General features: G+C 46.9%; 1 protein-coding gene across 1 annotated transcript in view; it reads left to right on the forward strand.

The window, feature by feature from the left end:
- The window catches only part of Fam227a (family with sequence similarity 227 member A), a 55,434-nt gene that overhangs the window by 23,004 nt on the left and 12,219 nt on the right, over positions 1-20,211 (forward strand). Inside the window, exons 9-14 of the mRNA XM_059248058.1 lie at positions 2,191-2,314; positions 4,314-4,421; positions 7,600-7,685; positions 11,632-11,749; positions 16,119-16,213; positions 19,280-19,436. Coding sequence (XP_059104041.1) covers positions 2,191-2,314; positions 4,314-4,421; positions 7,600-7,685; positions 11,632-11,749; positions 16,119-16,213; positions 19,280-19,436 — 688 coding nt within the window. The remainder of the gene's footprint in view (positions 1-2,190; positions 2,315-4,313; positions 4,422-7,599; positions 7,686-11,631; positions 11,750-16,118; positions 16,214-19,279; positions 19,437-20,211) is intronic.

A 20,211-nucleotide genomic window follows, 5' to 3' on the forward strand; every position in this document is an offset into this window, starting at 1 on the left:
ACCCGAGAATAGAAAACAAATCTGGAAAATACTGCCGAGTTCTTAGCAATGGCAAGTGAGGTGCTAAGAGATTTCGTTTCTCTATTTTTTTTTTTTAAATTAAAACCTCTTTATTTATGTATGTGGGTGTTTTGCCTATGTATCTGTGTGTGCCGTGTGCACATAGTGCCAGCAAAGGCCGGAAGGGGGCCCTGGATCCCCTGGAACTGGAGTGACAGTTGTCTGTGAGCTGCCCTGTGGGTGCTGGGAATGGAACCTGGGTCCTCTGGAAGAGCAGCCCATGCTCTTAACTGCTCCACCATTCTTCTATCCCCTTTACCATTCTATTTCATGTTTCTATAGTATTTGAATAAGCTTGTGATGTTAGAATGTGAAGTGTAAACACATGTCTACCTTTTCTGCGGATGTGTATATGACCTAAAGAGATTGTTGGAAGAAATGTGTCAATATTTAGATCATTTGCAGGTGAGGAAGGACAGTGTAAACATGATCCAGGAGAAGCAGCCATAAAGCAAAAGGCTGATAGAGCCGGGCGGTGGTGGCGCACGCCTTTAATCCCAGCACTCGGGAGGCAGAGCCAGGCGGATCTCTGTGAGTTCGAGGCCAGCCTGGGCTACCAAGTGAGTTCCAGGAAAAGGCGCAAAGCTACACAGAGAAACCCTGTCTTGAAAAACCAAAAAAGAAAAAAAAAAAAAAAAAAAAGGCTGATAGATTGAACTATGTATCTATATGTATGTATATTGAACTATATAACTATATATCTATATATAATCTTATATATAGATATATAGGTATATAGATATAGAGTGAGACAAGGTATCACTCTAACCCAGTCTAGCTTCAAACTGACTATGTAGTCTTGACTAGCCTCAAATTCTCCATCCTCCTGCCTCAATCTCCAAGTGATAGGATTACAAGCCTGTGTCACTACACCTACCCATTGACTGTATAGTTTTTTGGAACTACTACACACAAAATCAAGATGTAAATAACAGTCTATACAGAAATACTGGTGACATTTTTTTAGATTTGTCTTTTATGTGTATGAGTGTTTTGCCTACATGTATATCTGTGCACCATGTTCATGCCTGGTGCCTGTGGAGGTCAGAAGGTGGCACTGGGGCCCCTGGAACTGAAGTTGCAGATGGCTGTGAGTTGCCTTGTGGGTTCTGGGCATTGAAACTGGCCCTTCTGTAAGAGCAGCTAACGTTCTTAATCACTGTGCCAACTCTCCAGCACCTGGTGGTGTGTCTGTCACACAGCATAAAGAACTGTTGCAAATCAGTGAGAAAAATTCAACGTCTTGGGACTGGGGGATGGCTCGGCAGTGAACAGCCCTTGTTGCTCTTACAAAGACATGGGTTTAGTTCCCAGCACCCATATGGTAGCTTATAACCATCTTTAACTGCAGTTCCAGGGGATCCTATATATTTTCCTGACCTCTGCAGGTACCCAGCCTACATGTGCTACATGAACATATATGCAGGCAAAACACTCAAGTCTAAAACAAATTTAAAAAATCGGACATCTCATAGATCCATGGATAAAAGTACAAAAATGAGAAATTTACCAAGAAAGAAGTATGGATAGGAGACAAATTTAGCCACAAAACAAAATGAAAATGAAAATAATAATTGAACACCCTTGGAACTGGGGGTGTAGCCCAGAAACAGAGTACTTCTCAACATGTGTGAAGTCCCAAGTTCAGTCTCCAGCATCACACAGAGAAGAGAGGAGAGGACCCCTTTTAAACTTTGTATAGTGGTTCACACCTGTAATTAATTCCAGCATTCAGGAGGCTGAGAGAGGATTTTCATAAGTTCTTAGGCTGCATGATGAGTCCTCATCTCATTATTTGGGGGAGACAGTGATAGGGAGATGCATGTGTATGTTGGTGTAGACATCTCCATATCTTGGTATTTCCTGGCCTGTGCTTTGAGCAGAGTGTAGATGCACTGAGCGGTAGAACACTGTGGAGGCATGCCAGGGGAAGGTGGAGGTTGCTGGCTGAGCAGAGCCTAGTTCCTGAGGAGCATCCTCAGTGACATCCAGGGATGGGGAGACAGCCCAAGACAGAAAGGAAGGCAGCCTGGCGCTGGGAAGGAATTTGGTCCCAGGTTCTTGGCTCAGCCAGGGCTCTTCTCTGAGAGCAGAGACACCGGGACTGATGCTGAGCTCTGCTTCTCCCAGAGGCTCCCATCGCTTCTGAGCAAAGCTCTGTACACCAGCTTCTGCTGCTGCTTCCCCCAGTCCTGGTTCAACACCCACGAATTCAAGTCGGAGATTTGTAACACGATGGGCCTGTGGATCTCAGGTGAGAGGGGAGGGGCTTCCTACCGACTAGGGAAGGAAGTTAGTTCAAAAATGTTTTCCACTGGAGGCTGGGTGTGTTTTTTGGCTGCCTAACGCTCTGCATCACGACAGCTTTCCTGTTCTCTCCTTGACAGTGAAGAGTCTGAAGAGTCTGAGCTTGGTGCTGCATGCCTGCATCCCTTGTGTTTGAGAGGCTATAGCAGGGATTTTGAAGGTTCAAGGCCAGCCTAAACTCATGGCAAGACCCTGCCTTAAAAAACTCAATGAATATCGCAGCCAAAATGAACTATAAAGAAAGTTAAAGCTGGGCATGGTGGTGTAGTCTCGGCACTCAGGAAGCAGAAGCAGGAAGATTGCTATGAGTTTGGGTCAGCCTGGGCTACAGGGCAAGTATCAGTCCAACCAGAGTTACTTAGACCCATCTCAGAACACCAGAGAGGAAGAGAGAGGGAGCGAGGGAGAGGGAGAGAGGGAGTTGAGCTGCAGTCCCTAGTCCCCTTTCCTTCTAGACAGTTCTGAAACATGGCTGCCTGATCGGAGTCTGTGTTACACCTCATCTGCAGGGAGCAAGGCAGCAAGTACCAGTTCAGCCCTGTTATCCATGTTCCCGTCACCCAGAGCAGCATGGCCCATGTGGCCAGCTCCACGCTGGCTTCCCAGCAACTTCACTCCTTTCCCCACTTCGCCTTCTCAACCTAGAACCTTCCTGAGATCGCTGAATGCTGCTATTTATTGTGAGATTTTTGCTGGCTAGATAGTGTACGAAACAGGCACCTTTGACATTTTATGTTGGGAACAAGAAGGATGAGAAGGTCACTTCCTCATAAGGAGCTTGGTCACCATAGCTAAGCGTTCCTGTGTCCAGTAGGAAGCACAGCTGGATCGTAGAGGAGGAGGGGCATGCTTTGGGGGATCCCTATGAGCAGGCTGCCTACTGCTCACTCCCTCCTTACCACAGGAGTCACACAGAACCCATTTATCTACCTGCCAGGGAGATGCAGCTATGAGTGTGTGATGTCTCTGCCCAGGAGAAGCACATCAGGGATTCAGAGGCCAAGGTTTCATTCAGGGTCCTCTTGGAGACACCTCTGTCTCTCTGGTGTTTCAGTCCTGGAGGGCTGGCATTTTAGGTAGGTCACATTCGATACTGACAGCCCAGGAACAGTAGTCCACTCATTAAAAGTAGCTTTGTGTCAGTGCGGGGGCCGGTTTGCTGGCTGTGTTCCCAGACTCTAGCCAAGGCCTAGCATTGCAGACTTTTCTAAGGCCGGAAGTCTTGGGCCTGCTGTATGAACTCTCCACTTTACACCCTTTCAGCCCTCTGTACATGAAGGGTTAAAGAAGTTCAAGAGCAAACAACTGAGTGCCATGTTTTAGACCCAGGGTTGTTCTCTCCAGAGCTAGGTCTTGGGTCACCATGGCAACCTGTCTCTCTCATTTCCCACTTCTTCCTGCTGCTCCTTTTCCCTGGTCCTGTTTTCACCTAACTAATCACCAGAAATAAACCTCCCGGCTACTCCTAGTGCACAGTGGCTCAGATTTCCCCAGTGACCCTTGGAAGCATCATTTCTAGGGCTCAGTGTAGCCTGAGAGTGTGTTGAAGAAACCTTCACTAAGCACTTACTTATTTACTGCTGCCGGGTCCAGCAGGAGGCCCTGGGGACACAGACATGACCGCCCCAGCCCCTGCTCCTGGGGAAGGGAGCTCGTTGTCCAGCACGAACAATGGGAGGTGAGGAAGAAAGTGGGTAACTGGGGCATCTTCGTTAACACTTGTCACAGAACCACACACCCAGGCACCAGAAGATGGCAGGGCGGCTAGCATTGCCCCCATTCTGTGGTGAAGAAACCCTCTAGAGAGGACGTGACAAGGCCAGGACAATGCTGCCGCAGATCTCCAGTTCCCTGTAACCAGGAGGAGGCTCAAGGCCTCTGCTTCCCTTTGTCCTGCTCCGTTCTCACTGGTGGAAGTGGCCATCACCACTCTTGGCTTCTTTTAGGGACATATCCTTGCCCACAAAGCTATGACAGTTGGGACTACTCAGAACTGGATCCAGAGAGGTTCCGGAGAGAAGAATTGATGTTACAGAGCAGTCGACTTATAAGGGGTAAGTTCCCAGCTCTGGCCCTGTCTCTTCTGCTCCCTTACACAACCCAGCCACAATGTAACTGAGGCAGAGTACTGGGACATTGATGTCTCTGCCAGGTTCTCTTTCACAGCCTTCCAAACTCTCTATCAAATGAATAAAGTATCAGTGTTTATGAACATGAGGAGTAGAATTTTACATTGGGTAGAAAGGCTGGGGACACCCAGTTCTGGCACAGAGATTGCCTAGTATGTACAAGACCATGAGTTCCATCCACAGAGCTATAAGCAAACAAGCAAATCTACCCTCTTGTCTGTCTGTTCTCCCATACTGTATCAGGTCTGTGTGTTCTATTATTGTCCACAAGGCCTGTGTGTTCTAGACTCTATCAGGTCTATATGTTCTAGTATCATCTATGAGGCCTGTGTGTTCTATACTCTATCAGGTCTATATATTCTAGTATCATCTATGAGGCCTGTGTGTTCTATACTCTATCAGGTCTATATGTTCTAGTATCATCTATGAGGCTTGCGTGTTTTATACTCTGTTGGGTCTGTATGTTCTAGTATCGTGTGTGAGGTCTGCATGTTCTATACTCTATCGGGTCTGCATGTTCTTGCATCATCTACAAGGCCTATGTGTTCTGTACTCTATTGGGTCTGTATGTTCTAGTATCGTGTGTGAGGCCTGCATATTCTATACTCTGTCAGCTCTGCATGTTCTAGCATTGTCTATGAGGCTTGCATGTTCTATACTCTATCTGGTCTGTATGTTGTACTATAGAATATGGAAAGCTAGTTAATAGGAACCTAGGAGTTTACTGGTGCCTGGGACTTGCTGGAACCTCTGTGTTCATCCCCATGACAACCAAGTGAACTTAAGGAGACCCTACGTGCACATCACAGATGAGAACTCACTGATGGTCAGAAGAGTAACTTGCACAATACCAGCTTTTTTATTTCCTTCAACATGTCATGTCATAGACATGTATTGGTGGCACACAACTCTAATCCAAGCACTTAGTAGGCAGATACAGGAGGCTTTTCTCAAGTTTGAAACCAACCTGGTCTACTACAGAACAGAAAATTCTACTGCCCACATGTCAACTACACTGTGAGTACTCTACAGCTCATTGCCATTGCTATTTCACTTTGGCGGCTAGTTTAAGAGTCTGTGATGGTCATGTCATGTCATGTCACGTCACGTCACATCACGTCACATCAAGAGTTCCATGAGCCAGGCCCTGGGCTGAGAGTATCATTGGGCATGTGAGCCTTGCCTCTCCTCCCTATCCAAGGGCAATGGGAGGCACTTGAGCTACAGCACGTGCATTGTACCCACCTTGGGTGGAGACAGGGTGCAGAGGTACATGGTGCAGTACCAGGACACCAACAGTGCAGTGCGGAGCATTCACACTGACATTTGAAGGTTCATGTTTTAAACAGGTAGAAGGGAACCAACTGGTGTAGAAGCTGTGGAGGTTAAGTCGATTGGAGCCTGCAGCTGAGCAAGGCCCCCCCACCTACAGCCACAGTGAAGCTGAAATATCAATTTGGGGTTCCAAGGAAGAGCCTGGCTGTACCCCTTGCAGAGAGCAGGCTGCAGTGTTGGTTTGGAAATTGTAACAGTGCCCCCTTTCCCAGGACCAGAGCCTGCCTGCCACTGCTGTCACTGTCCTAAGCAAACAGACATGCTTGCCCAGCCCGCAGGTACAGATGGGGTTTCTCTGTGTGTCCCTGCCTGGCCTGGGACTCCCTCTGTAGACCAGGGTTTTATTTTGTTTTTCTTTCTTTTTTTTTTTTTTTTAAGAATGTTTCAATCTTTTTTTTTTTTTTTTTAAGATTTATTTATTATGTATACAGTGTTCTGTCTGCATGTATGACTGCAAGCCAGAAGAGGGCACTAGATCTCGTTACAGATGGTTGTGAGCCACCATGTGGTTGCTGGGAATTGAACTCAGGACCTCTGGAAGAGCAGTCAGTTCTCTTAACCTCTGAGCCATCTCTCCAGCCCTATTTTGTTTTTCTAAGTGGGGAGAAAAAAAAAAGAAACCAGTCCTTAAATTGTCTTTATCCTTGCCTCTAAAGGATTAGCTATGCTCAATATTTTTTGTTTTGATGCATCGAAAGTTTAACAACTTACTATATTATCATATTAATAGTTTATCTTGGTGATATTGATAGATATTTTTTGGTGGTTTCAGGGCTCAAACCCAGAGCTAAGGCACATGCTAATCCTGAACTCTTAACACTGCAATGCCCCAACCCTAGATTTTTTTTTTACTTTTTTTTTTTACTTTTGTTGTTTTAAATTTTTTTCTGTTTTTTTTAGATTTATCTTATGTGTATGAGTGTTTTGCCTGCATGTACGTCTGTGTGCCACATGTGTGTGCTTGGTGCCCATGGAGGCCAGAAGAGGGCGTTGGATTCCCAGGAACTGGAGTTGCATATGTTTGTGGCCGCTCTGGGGATGCTGACAATGGCGCCAGGTCCCCTATAAGAGCGGAGTGTGCTTTACCACCAACTCATCTCTTTAGCCTTGGATTTTCCTTTCCAAACTTTTAAGCCAGCCAGGCCAGGTGCACACACTTCTAATGCCAGCCCTTGGGAAGCTGAGGCAAGAGGACTGCAAATTAGAGACCAACCTGGTTTCTAAATTGAGTTCAAGGCCAGCCAGGGCTAGATAGTAAGACCCTGTTTCAAAAGCAAACAAACAAAACACGTTTAGGAGGAGTCAGGAGGCTGGGCGGTAGTGGCGCACACCTTTAATCCCAGCATTTGGGAGGCAGAGGCAGGTGGGTCTCTGTGAGTTCGAGGCCAGCCTGGTCTATAGCCAGAGTTACAGAGTAGAGAGGTCCTGTCTCCAGCAGGGAAGTCAGGACTACACAGAGAAATGCTGTCTGAAAAACAAACCAAGGAACGTTTTACCTGGCACTTGGCTCGGTCTTGTAGGAGTCCGGGTTGTTAGTTTCCTGAGACGCCACTGTGGCTTGTTTTGTGGTCCTGTGAACTGCGCCCTGCACGTGTAGCCATGTGGACATTAGTCTGTGCTAGCTCGTCTGCTCTGCCTGTTGAGCAGAGGCCTGTGCTTGCCTGGGGCCACCTCTGCTCTTGTCAATGCTTCCAGGAGGATCGTCTAGGGCTCCTACCATCTCACATGCAGTGACCAGACACTACAGAGCAGCTTTTCTCTCTCCTAGGAAGAGAATTCACCCTCTTCACTTGTATGAGAACCTCCTTCCCAAAGATGGACCACTACAAAAACAAGAAATTCCATACCCTTCTGGTAAGTGGGGAGCACAGACCTGGACCCTGAACTTCACAAGGCCCTGAAGCTGGCCCCAGGTTTCCTGGAGCACCTGTGGCACATCCCTGTCCTGTTCTTGTTTTTTTTTTTTGTTTTGTTTTGTTTTATTTTGTTTTTTGTTTTTCGAGATAGGGTTTCTCTGTGTAGTTTTGGTGCCTGTCCTGGATCTCCCTGTCCTGTTCTACCCCACTTTCTCAGAGAGGGGCTTGTTAGGCCCCAGATTATCCATATATGAAAGGAGCATGGGGGACAACCCCAGGAACGTGAGAGGAACAGACCCAGGCTTTGAGTCCAGGCTGAGCCCCAGATAGGCAGGCTCATGGCCCCAGGCTCACATCTGGGGCTCAGTCCTTCTGTCTCTGTATCTCCCCCACCCTCTTTTTCTCCCCATCTCCCCCATCCCCTCCTGAGAGGGCAAACATTCTACTACCGCACTACAGCCATAGCGTACAGTGACTCCCCTCACGACCCCCTCACAACCCCCTTCACCCTCATGCTCAGAGCTGCGTTTCTTGGCCCCGTCTAGAGGATGCTCCTAATGAAACAAGCCCCATCCCTTTTCTTTCTGAGTATTTATGCTGACCATGGCCACGTCCACACCGATCTTGAAGCCCTAGGTCAACATGCCTTTTTCTGATGACCGAGTGCCCGTATCTGACACCACATGAAGCCTGATGCCATGTTAGATGCCATGTGTTTATCTTGGAGCACTCAGTATGAAGAGGCTGGGCCTCAGCACAGAGATGATGCAACCCACCTCCATGCCCTGTGCCTCTTGTAATGGTCTCCCATTCTCACTGAGGATTTTTTGTTGGTTGGAGTACTCCCTCGGCTAGTATGTAAACTCTATGAGGGAAGGGTTGTCTCCTGTCACTGTTTGAACTCCTTCGTCTTCAGAAGTAGGCCTGCCACCAAGAAAGCACTCCAGCCAGGCGGTGGTGGCGCACGCCTTTAATCCCAGCACTCGGGAGGCAGAGCCAGGTGGATCTCTGTGAGTTCGAGGCCAGCCTGGGCTACCAAGTGAGTTGCAGGAAAGGTGCAAAGCTATACAGAGAAACCCTGTCTCGGAAAAAAAAAAAAAAAGAAGGCACTCCATAGGGTATCGGGACTTCCTTTGTAAGCTCTAGGCCCTGTGCCTAGCATGAGATGGAGCTCTATAAATATCACTCCTTTCCCAAGCACAGACAGAATGAGCATTGCTGAGGCCAACTGTCCCTCAGAGATCAGCATCAAAATATTAGTCAGTATTTGGGCACTGCCAGCCACAGTGCCCAAAACAAATAGGTTCCTTTGTACCAAAACACAGAAAGCCTTCTGACATTTATTGCAAGAACCCAGCTGAGAGATCCCATCTTCTGTCCTGGAAATAGAATAATCAAAAACTGGAATCTTGAAAGCAGCTGAAATTTGAATGGCAAACCAGGACTGGAGGGGTGTTTGGATGCGCTGGTGATAGAGCCTCTAACCATGAGCAGACAGTCCCCCATCTGCTCAGTGAATGCAGCTGGCTGCATTCAAAACATACATTTCAGAGGCTGCAGACTATTCGAGTCCAGAATTCAGGACACCAAACCGTGGTTTCTCCAAGACCAACATGCCACCTGCCCTTGTCATGCTCACGCATTGAGGACCTGTAATAGAGCCAATTCTTCTGTGACTCTGCTATAAATCAGAGCTCCCAGAAACCTGTCAAAGACTTGGTCAAGTCTTCCATTCCTTCAGTGGGTTTTAAAAAAGGTGGTGGATGGCAGCCTTTCTAAGGAGGAATTTGAGTTGGAAGATAGCTCTGTTGATAAAAGCATGAAGACCTGAGTTCAGTCCCCAGAACCCATGTGAAAAAGGCTGGGTATGGTGGTGTGTGCCTGTCATCTGACTGCAGGCGAGGCAGAGGCCATGGCCAGCGATCATTGGCCAGTCAGTTAGTCCAATCATGGAGTTCCAGGCCACTGAGAGGTTCTGTCTCATAAACAGTGTTCTTGGGGACTGGCTGTCCTGGGTATTCTGTGTCCTTCAGGAAGCAGTCGGCTCCTATCAGCAGCCCTCCTGGACACGAGTCCATAACACCAGTTCCTCTCGTGGCTTTTTCTGTCTTGTCTCAGGCAGGTGTGGTGCATGGGAAGGGTTGAAGAAGAAGAGCAGTGTGAGGCTTTGACCCTGGGATGTGGAGAGGAAGAGTGTGCATGTGACAAATGGTTCTCCCAGAAAAGCACCTTGTGAGCTCAGAACCTGAGGAGCTATTGGGAGATGAATGGGGAGCCGTCTAGGAAGCAGGGACAGCTTGTGCAAAGCCCTGAGACAGGAGGGAGAGAGGGAGATAGAGCTACTCAGGGAACAGAGAGGCGGTGGGTGATACAGAGCTTCGTAGGTGAGGGAAGTTGAGGCAGGAGTGAAAGCTGAGGACATGGATTGGCCAGTTCCCAGAAATGTGAGGTGGACTAGATTTTCATGATCTGTTCATGTGTTGATGGACAGCTGGGCAGCTTCCATCTCCCCGCTGAAGTGAGCAGAGGAGCTGTAAACATGTTTGGGTGGTAGGTGTGAGGATATCTGTGCTCGAATGTCTGCCCAGGAGTGAGGGTCATATGGTAGTTTTAGTTTTTATTTTTTGAAAAACCTCTAAACTGATTTTCATAACAGTTGTATTAATTTGTACCCCACATCAGCAGCGACTCAGGGCTCCTTGCCCTCAAATCCTCTCCATCATTTGTTGTTACACTTAGGATTTTTCATTGTTGTTGTACGAGTACATGACCACAATGAAGATATTTCCTTGACTCTCCCATATGGGGTTGGGGATTTAGCTCAGTTGTAGAGCGCTTGCCTAGCAAGTGCAAGGCCCTGGGTTCGGTCCTTAGCTCTGAATAAAAAAAAAAAAAAAGACTCTCCCATATCTATGCATAGCTGTGTGACTGGTCGGTGGAGTCAGTGAGATGTGGACGGACTATGTGTCCGTTTATGGGATCCTTCCTTCCTTTGAGAGGCTTGTATGGATCCTTCCTAGTTTCCCTTCCTAGTCAGCCTCCTGGAGTGTGAATGTGGTGACTGGAGCTCTGGCTGCCATCTTGGTCCCTGGGGACAGTGTCCTTAGATTGAAACCCGAAGGTGGGAGAAGTCAAGAGTCCTGAGCCTTAGCGTGGTTTCTATGGGAGAGCAGGTCCTAGCTTGAGCCACTGTTATGAAAGCGTCCTGCTAATCTGGGATGCTTCAAGACAGGGACTAGGTTTCAGTGATTGGCAAGTAGCAGATACCGCAGCAGTTGCTTAAAGAAACATTAGTGAAGGCCGGGCACTGCCAGACTTAGAAATGACGGCAGTGGGTTTGGAGCCATTTCCAGGAGCCACGGTGCACATTGCAAGTTGTGGCAGTTCATCTTTAAGGAAGCCCAGGGAGCAAAGATACTCAGTGACTGCTCCAGATCCCTAGCTGCTGAGTGACAACCCACTGCTGCCCGGCCCCAACTCCACATCATCCCTTTGAGTTTTCCCCTCTGACCCCTTCTCTCTGCCATGGTCTTGAAATTGTCAGGCTGGGCCAGAAAGCTCTTCTCACACATGTTCCTTTACTGAGAATGATGAGGTACAGCTAAGGTGCGAGTATCTCTCTCATACCAGTTTTACTAACTATATTCTTAAAAAAAAAAATACTTCCCTGAAGTGTAGCTGGAAGTTTTCCTGTGTTCCACAGCCGCTCGGTCCCAAATAAACACACAGGGACTTATATTAATTACAAATGGTTTGGTATCGCCACGTGTCTCATGACTTTACCTGTGTTCCTTTACATCTTGCTCCCCTGTGGCCCTCAGTGTCTCTCTCGAGTCTGCCCTTCTCTCTCTCTGTATTCAGTTTGGCTTTCCCACCTAGCTATATTCTGCCATAGGCCAAAGCAGCCTTATTCATCAACCAATAAAAGCAACACATATTTGCAGCGTGCAGAAGGACATCACACATCACTGAAGCAGTCTTCTAGTTTCTCTACAACCCAGGAGAGAGGCTTTTCAAGGAAGCTGACCGCAGAGGAAAGCTTACGATGCAGCCACATGAAAGGTAAGAAGGCTGCTGTGGAGGGCAAGGCTGGCTTGCTTCTCAGTTATTACCCCTACATTGCATGGGTCCATCTGAACATACTTAGCTATGCACTTGGGTTTGACCTGGGCCTTGGCACCAAGAAATGGCTAGGAGAGGGTGCATTTTTGTTTCAGTCAATATAAGCACCTCAGTGCATAAGACATTCTCCTGACAAAGAGCTGTTGTTAGCTGTTTTGGGCTCTTTTGAGGGGCCTGCCCCCCAGCTCCCAAGTAAATCACGCTTGGAGGCTTATTCCTTAATTATGAATGCCTGGTCTTAACTTGGCTTGTTTCTTGCCAGCTTTTCTTAACTTTAAATTATCCTGTCTGTCTTTCACCTCTAGACTTTTACCTTTCTTACTTCTGTAATCTTACTTACTTTCACTCTTACTCCATGGCTGGCTGTATGGCTGGGTGGCTGACCCCTAGAGTCCTCCTCCTTCTCTGGCTACTTCTTCTCTCCTCCCAGATTTCTCCTTCTATGTATTCTCTCTGCCTGTTAGCCCCGCCTATCCTTTCTCCTGCCTTGCTATTGGCCATTCAGCTCTTTATTAGACCATCAGGTGTTTTAGACAGGCAAAGTAACACAGCTTCACAGAGTTAAACAAATGCAACATAAACAAAAGTAACACACCTTAAAATATTCTTCTACAAAGAGCCCTCAAGTGTCAAGAGTGCCAGGGCTCCTGACCCAGTTCATTATGTCAGCTTCACAGGCTGCAGCTCCACACTGCCATCCTTAACAGCCTGAGGAGTTCTCCTAGAGTTCTGGGGACCTTTACTCAGTCCAAACTAGTATTCATGGCTTCAGTGCTGAAAAGAATTACAGGACCCATCAGTAGAGCAGAGGTAGAGATTTTATTAAAGATACACACACACACACACACACACACACACACACACACACGATTATTTTATTTTTATTTATGTGTGTGTGTATACCACATATGTGCAGATGCCCTCAGAGGCCCAGAAGAGAGCATCAGATCCCTGGAACTGGAGTTCCAGGCAGTTGTGAGCCACTGTAGAAAGGTGCTGGGAACTCAGGTCCTCTGGAAGAGCAGCCAACACTCTTCGCCATGGAGCCATCTCTCCAGCCACTGCAGATATTTGAACAGGTTTAAGCACAAGGATCAGGAGAAAGGAGGGATGTAGAGGAAAATGAAGTACACCTGAGAGCATGCATGTGGGCTTCTCCAAGTGAGGTGCTGGACCAGACTTTTTCTTTCAGGCTATCAACCAGCTCCCAAATCATGATGTGGAGACTTGTGATTACTTTTGAATGCTCAGCCTTGCTTAGGCACGTTTCTGCCTAGTTTTGTTTGTTTGTTTGTTTATTTATTTATTTATTTATTTATTTATTTATTTATTTTAATGCTGAATGCCGTTTATTGAAGGAGGGAAGAGGTCTTAAATACAGGCTTACAGCACATTGGGAGAACCCCGGAGGGCAGAAGTTCACTACCAATGTTTTATAATCTTGCATCTAAGCTGTTAATGCCCAATATGCAGGATACACAGACAAGGAACTTCCCTTAAGCATTCAGGAGGGTGGAATCTGGCAGGGAATTAGCATAGGTAGGATTTCAAGGTCAAGGTCAGCAAGCAAGGCAACAGTTACCCAAAACAGGGGCCAGGGCCCTACAGGTCCCCCTAAAAAATGAGCTTTTGACTTAGGTTGCTTAGTACATCAGCAGGTCACCTTACCCGTCATGGAGATGCCTGCCCAGGCCACACAGGCATTCTGTCTTAGGTTGGTGAGCGCCCCCCAGACATTACCCGTCTGCCTAGCTCTTTTTAACTTAAAGCGTTTCTCTTCATCTACCTCTTGCCTTGAGGGGCTTTTTACCTTTCTTCTGTGTATCTTACTTTCACTGCTTCTCATGTCCAGATGGTGGCTCTGGCTTGTGTGTCCCTCTCTTTCTCCCTCGTTCTCTTCTCCCTTCTTCTCTTCTTCCTTCTTCTCTTCTTCTTGAGTCTAGAGTCCTCCTATTTATTCTCTCTGCCTACCAGCCCTGCCTGTCCCTCTCCTGCCTACCTATTGGCCGTTCAGCTTTTTATTAGGAATAAGGCCCTATCCAGGGTCATATACATTCAGGCCTTAACTGCTGTTTTAACATAAAGTGCCTGCATATGAAAGGGGTACTGTTTTTGTTTTTGTTTTTGTTTTTGTTTTTAAAGATTTATTTATTTATTTTGTATACAGCATGAATGACTACAGGTCAGAAGAGGGCACCAGATCTCATTACAGATGGTTGTGAGCCACCATGTGGTTGCTGGGAATTGAACTCAGGACCTCTGGAAGAGCAGTCAGTGCTCTTAACCTCTGAGCCATCTCTCCAGCCCTGAAAGGGGTACTGTTATCAGCCTTTCCCACAGATGTGGTTGATTGTGCTGGATTTCTTGCTTCTTAGCTGCAAAATGTTAATCAGACTCTAGAGTAATTGGACTCCCCCTCCTACCCCAGGTTTTTGAGACAGGTTTCTCTGTGTAGCTTTAGCTGTTCTGGAACTCACTCTCTAGACCAGGCTGGCCTTGAACTCACAGAGATCCATCTGCCTCTGCCTCCCAAGTGCTAGGATTAAAGGCATGTGCCACCACCGCCCAGCTTCCTCTCCCTTCTCATGTCCCCATAATTTGTCTTATCCTACTTCAATTTACAGCTTTGAAATTTTTTTTTTTAAATTTTACTTATTATTTTATGTGTGTGGGTGTTTTGCCTGCATGTGTGCTTGTGCACAATGTGGGTACCTGGTACCCAGACAAGCCAAAAGAGGATATTGGGTTCCCTGGAACTAGAATTATAGACAGCCGTGAGCTGCCATGTGGGTGCTCAGAACCAAACCTTGTTCCTCTGCAAGCGCAGTGAGTGCTCTTAACTGCTGAGTCTTCTCTACAGTCCTGGATTTATTTTTATATTTATTCAACATTATGTATATATGTGTACATTTTTGTAAGTGTATGCCACAGATTTTGGATACCCTTGGAGGCCAGAAGAGGCCATCAGATCCCCTGGAGCTAGAGCTAAAGGCCATTGTGAGCTTCCTGATGTGGATGCTGGGAACTGAACTCTGGTCCTCTGGAAGAGCAAAATGTGTTCTTAACCTATGAACCATCTCTCCAGCCTAAGACGTTTTTCTTCCTTCCTGTTGCTAGGGACTGAACCCATGATCTTGTCCATGTTAGTCAAGCGCTCTACCACTGAGCTACATCCGCCCTAGACTAATGGTGCTGTTTCTCTTGGTGTGTTGGTGATTTGGTTCCACTGTTCTCTGCCTTCCAGTGCTCCCATGGAGAGCGCTGCAGCCATACTAGTGGTCTGTTTTTGGGTGACCTGTTATGTTTTTGCTTGTCTTCAAGCATTCTCTGCTGACCTCCTACAGGAAACCACTGGATTGCTTTTTTGTCTTGTAGCTACAACACCCATTCTGTTGCTGCATGGCATTTTAAAAAGCTTTGGGTCACCGGGCGGTGGTGACAAATTATAGGGACATGAGAAGGGAGAGGAAGCTGGGCAGTGGTGGCACACTCCTTTAATCCCAGCACTCAGGAGGCAGAGGCAGGCGGATCTCTGAGTTCGAGGCCAGCCTGGTCTACAGATTGAGTTCCAGAACAGCTAAGGCTACACAGAGAAACCCTGTCTCCTCCTATTTATTCTCTGTGCCCGCCAGCCCCGCCTCTCTCTCTCCTGCCTACTTACTAGCTGTTCAGCTTTTTATAAGGAATCCCAGTGAGGTTGGAGATTTAGCTCAGTGGTAGAGTGCTTGCCTAGCAAGCGCAAGGCCCTGGGTTTGGTCCTCAACTCCGGAGGGGGGGGGGAGGAATCCCAGCACTCTGGAGGCAGAGGCAGGTGGATCTCTGTGAGTTCGAGGCTAGCCTGGTCTACACAGTGAGTTCCATGACAGGCTCCAAAGCTACACAGAGAAACCCTGTCTCAGAAAAAAAAAAAAAAAAAAGCTTTAGGTCTTAACTTATTCTGTGACCACCCTGTTCCTGGGTTAGTGTGATACTTATTATTTATGTGTTCTTTCTTTTCTCAGTAAACTAGGAGGCCCTTGAAGATGATTTAATTCTAGCATCCAGCATGAACCTGGTATGGAATAGATGTTCAGTAATTATTTGTGGCATAGAACAAAGGATGGACAGATAGATGGGCCAACATGGCTTATAGCTGTTTGCCTGGCTATAAAGCAAGCGGAGCCAGATGACTCCAGAGGACTGACATCTTGCACCAATACCAACACACTAGGGCATTTTCACTCTAGCAGGAAGCTGAGACCCACCCCAAACTTTTTGTTTTCTCTGGGCAAATACCCATGATCACTTTTTTGCTGTATTACATTGACAGATCACCCTGTAACAACCCTGTTCTCCAGGAAAGCCACACAGCAAGTCAAGAGGATATCAGAAGCCAGAGCATGCATGAGTTTGTTACTGAAAAAGGTGAGCATAATATTGGAAATTTAAGAACTATTTCATTGTTTTTAATTTGTGTGTGTGTGTGTGTGTGTGTGTGTGTGTGTGTGTGTATGCCTGCATGTGACTGTGTGTGCATGTGAGTACAGGTGTCCTCAGAGGCCAGAAGAGGGTGTCTGATTCCCTGGAGCTGGAGTTATAGGCTGTTGTGAGTCACCTGACATGGTCACTGGGAACCAAATTTGTATCCTCTGGAAGAGCGGCAAACATTTTTAACTGATCAGTGTTCCTGACTTCAGAGCAGAGGTGATTTAAAGGACCGTGGCCAGAGCATCTTCATCTTACGCAGGTGTCAGGTAAGAGCTGGGGTGTTTCTGATTACAGCCCAGATGATGCCAGCAGATCTCCTAAGGATGATTCCTGGGTTAAGAAGACGCCCACTGTCCGAGTGTTTGTCTGTATTTAAATTCTCTGCTGGAGCCAGGTGTGGTAGCTCACCCCTGTAATATCAGCACTTAGGAGGATTGCTGAGCATTCTAGCTAGCCTGAGCTACATAGCAAGTTCTAGGCTATCCTGGGCTACAGAGTCAGACCTTGTTCTCTGAAGGCGTAAATAATATTTTTTTTTCTACTTAAAACTCAGACCCCATGTATAACAGGAAGAGAGCTGTGTTAGCCTGCTTCCTTTTCTGTTGTAGAAATAAATACACCTTCACAGTGGGTTCAGATCTCTGTGCTGCCCCTCACCATCTGTGCAAGCCTAAAGCCAATGGCCTTTGTCTGGAAATAGAAAACCAGTTCTGGCCATCTTTGGTCCCTGGTGCTAAGAGCTGCTGGATCTGCTCTACAGACAGAAGGAAGGAGTAGAGCAGTCATGACCTAACCTGTAGATTGTCTGGGTAGGAGGAGTTAGACTGGATAGTGACAGATTTTAACAGTGATGACAAACGGGACATCTGAGAACCTGCAGGAGCGATGGGAAGAAGTGCAGAGACCAGCCGGCTCAGCCAAAAGGTCTTGATGGGTAGCTGTGGCCAAAGAGGCATGTGACCTCATCACTTTAAGAAATACAGTGGCTGGTCGTGGTGGTGCACACCTTTCATCTCAGCATTCGGGAGGCAGAGGCCGACAGATCTCTGTGAGTTCGAGGCCAGCCTGGTCTACAGAGCGAGTTCCAGGACAGCTACGGCTGTTATACAGAAAAACCCTGTTTCAAAAAACAAAAAAAAAAGAAGAAAGAGAAGAAAAAAGAAATACAGCATTTCCAGACCAGGATGTGACCTGGTGGAACACTTGCCTGCTGTGAGGAGAGCTGGGTTGCCAAAGAAGGCAAAAATTGGTAGAATCTGCTGCCATCCAACACCACTACCACTTGCCTTTTGTTTGTTTGTTTTGGTTTTTGGTTTTGGTTTTTCCAGACAGGGTTTCTATGTGTATCCCTGGCTGTCCTGAAACTTGCTTTGTAGACCAGGCTGGCCTCGAACTCAGAGATCTGCCTACCTCTGCTTCCCAAGTACTGGGATTAAAGGTGTGCACCACCACCACCTGGCTTTCTTTCTTTCTTTCTTTTTTTTTTTTCAATTAATACAGGGTCTCACTGTTTTCCAGCCTGACTTTGAACTGCAGATCCCCCTGCCTTAGCCTCCCAGCTGCTGACTGTGCACCACTGTAACAAGAATCTTCAACGGTCTTATTAGTAAAAACAAACCCGGAGCCAGGTATTAAGGTGAACTCTGAAAGATCAGAGAAACAGAACAAGCCACATCCAACCTCACCTCACCAATTCCTCAGCTGATCTTGTTTCCTCAAACTGGAAGCCTTTATGTCCTCATCTGAATGGATCTCAGCTGAACTGCTGCTAAAAGCCTAAAAGCTTAAAAGCTTCTAGTTCCTGGTCCTCATGCCTTATATACCTTTCTGCTTCCTGCCATCACTTCCTGGGATTAAAGGCATGTGTCCTTCCCCAGAAAGACATGAGATCTCAAGTGCTGGGATTAAAGGTGTGTGTCACCATGCCTGGTTGTTTCGTGTGGCTTTGAACTCACAGAGATCGGATGGATCTCTGCCTCCAGAAGGCTAGGATTAAAGGTGTGTGTGCCACCATTTTCTGGCCTCTATGTCTATCTAGTGGCTGTTCTGTTCTCTGGCCCCAGTTTATTAGGGTGTACAATATACTGGGGGACAAAATGTCACCACACACCACCACACTCAGCTCCTTTTTCTAACAGCCTGCTTACTAATTAGAATGATAATCTTTGCCCTTGGTGAAAAATTCAGTCTTTAAAGTTTTTGCTAAATTGTGTGTGTGTGTGTGTGTGTGTGTGTGTGTGTGTTTGTGTATTGGTTTACACATGTACAAGTGTACATGGAGAAAAAACTTACTAAAATGGAATTACTAGAGCAGAATACATTTTAGATTGTTCCACGAGAAAATAGTACAAATTGGAATTCACTTGCCCCTAGGCCTGTGCTGTGCATTGTCCAATTATTTCTTGCCATTTCGACAAGGGGAAGCAGCTATTTATTATTGCGGTAGCTCACATGTAGAACTTTTCTTTGTTTTGGCCATTCCCCGAGGAGGCATCATAGAGCTGGAGTTCCTGGGTCAGAGGCATAGGTGCTGGAAACATGGAGTGTCAGTTACGTTTCCTACTGCTATGATAAGATAACCTGGAAGAAACACCTAAGGGAGAGAGTCTTTGTTTGGGCTCATGGTAACAGACCATCAAGGTGAGGAAGGGCCAGCAGCAGGAGCTTGAGGCAGACGGTCACATTGTGTCCGCACTCAGGAAGCAGAGAGCCGTGAATGCTGGTTCTGAGCTCCTGTTCTCCAAGCCAGACAGTCTAGGATCCCTACACAGGAATGGCCCCACCCACAGTGAAGATAGATCTTTAATCAATCAAGGTTAAAGATATATATATATATATATATATATATATATATATACCCTCTTAGATATGCCCAGAAGCCAAATAATCCCTCACGTATGTTTGGAGACTTATTCCTTGAGTGGGTCTAATTCCTGTCAAGTTGACAACATTCATCATCTCACATGACAATATCTTTTCTTTTTCTTTCTCTCCCCCACTTAGTCCCACCCTGCCTGCAAAAGCCCCAAGTTGACTGTAAACCAATTCAACCTTTATGGGAAGAGCCCGCTAATTATGTACTACTTCCTCAACTACTCTAAGCTGCCGCTTAAAGGCCAGGATTTGCTGATCAGCCGGAGAGAAAAGACCAAAGTCGTCCCATATCCTTGTCACCAGGCTCCTGCCACCTCTTTGCAGAAGTGGGGCTGGAAGGGAATCATCCAGGCTTTAGTGCATAGCCTGAAACACAGTGGGTACTTGGTAGGAGCAGCCATGGTATGTACCTCAGGGGTATAGTCTTGCTCGTATGCTAAGGTGAGCCTCAAGTCTAGGCCTTGAGTACTGGCCAGTAGACCCTGAGCATGTCGAAATTCTCCACATACAGAGCTACCTTTTCTCATCTTTCAGTGTGAACGTAGGTACCATAGCCTCCCTGATGCTCACTGGCCCCAGAGTGTATGGGCCATCAGTTTTGGTGTCCATGAGAGAATTTCATCTAACCTCATCTGCCCCAGCTCCATTTGGAGTTGGTAAAAAGCTCAGTTCTTGGGAAACAGGTGCAGCATGTGTTGGTATCCTGAGCCTTAGCAACATGCCTTGGGGCTAGAACAGGGGTTCTACTGGCCCTGGTTTGCTCTGTTTGTCCACATAGCTCCAGACTCTGGAACTAATGCTACACTAGCCAGCCAAGTGACTTTGGAAACATTCCAGTTTCTCTGTAGGCATCACTTCTTTCATCTGTAAAATCAAAATAAGGGTTTCTGCCTCATGGGTGCTGTTTGTTTTCTGAGACAAAGTCTATCTGTGTAGCCCTGGCTGGCCTGGAACTCACTGTGTATGTAGATCAGGCTGGTCTCAGAACTCACAGAGATCTGCCTGCCTCTGCATCCTGAGTGCTGGGATTTAAGACTTGTGTCACCACACCCAGCTTCAGG

The sequence above is a fragment of the Peromyscus eremicus genome, chromosome 20 (assembly GCF_949786415.1).
Source record: "Peromyscus eremicus chromosome 20, PerEre_H2_v1, whole genome shotgun sequence".
Taxonomy (NCBI): domain Eukaryota; kingdom Metazoa; phylum Chordata; class Mammalia; order Rodentia; family Cricetidae; genus Peromyscus; species Peromyscus eremicus.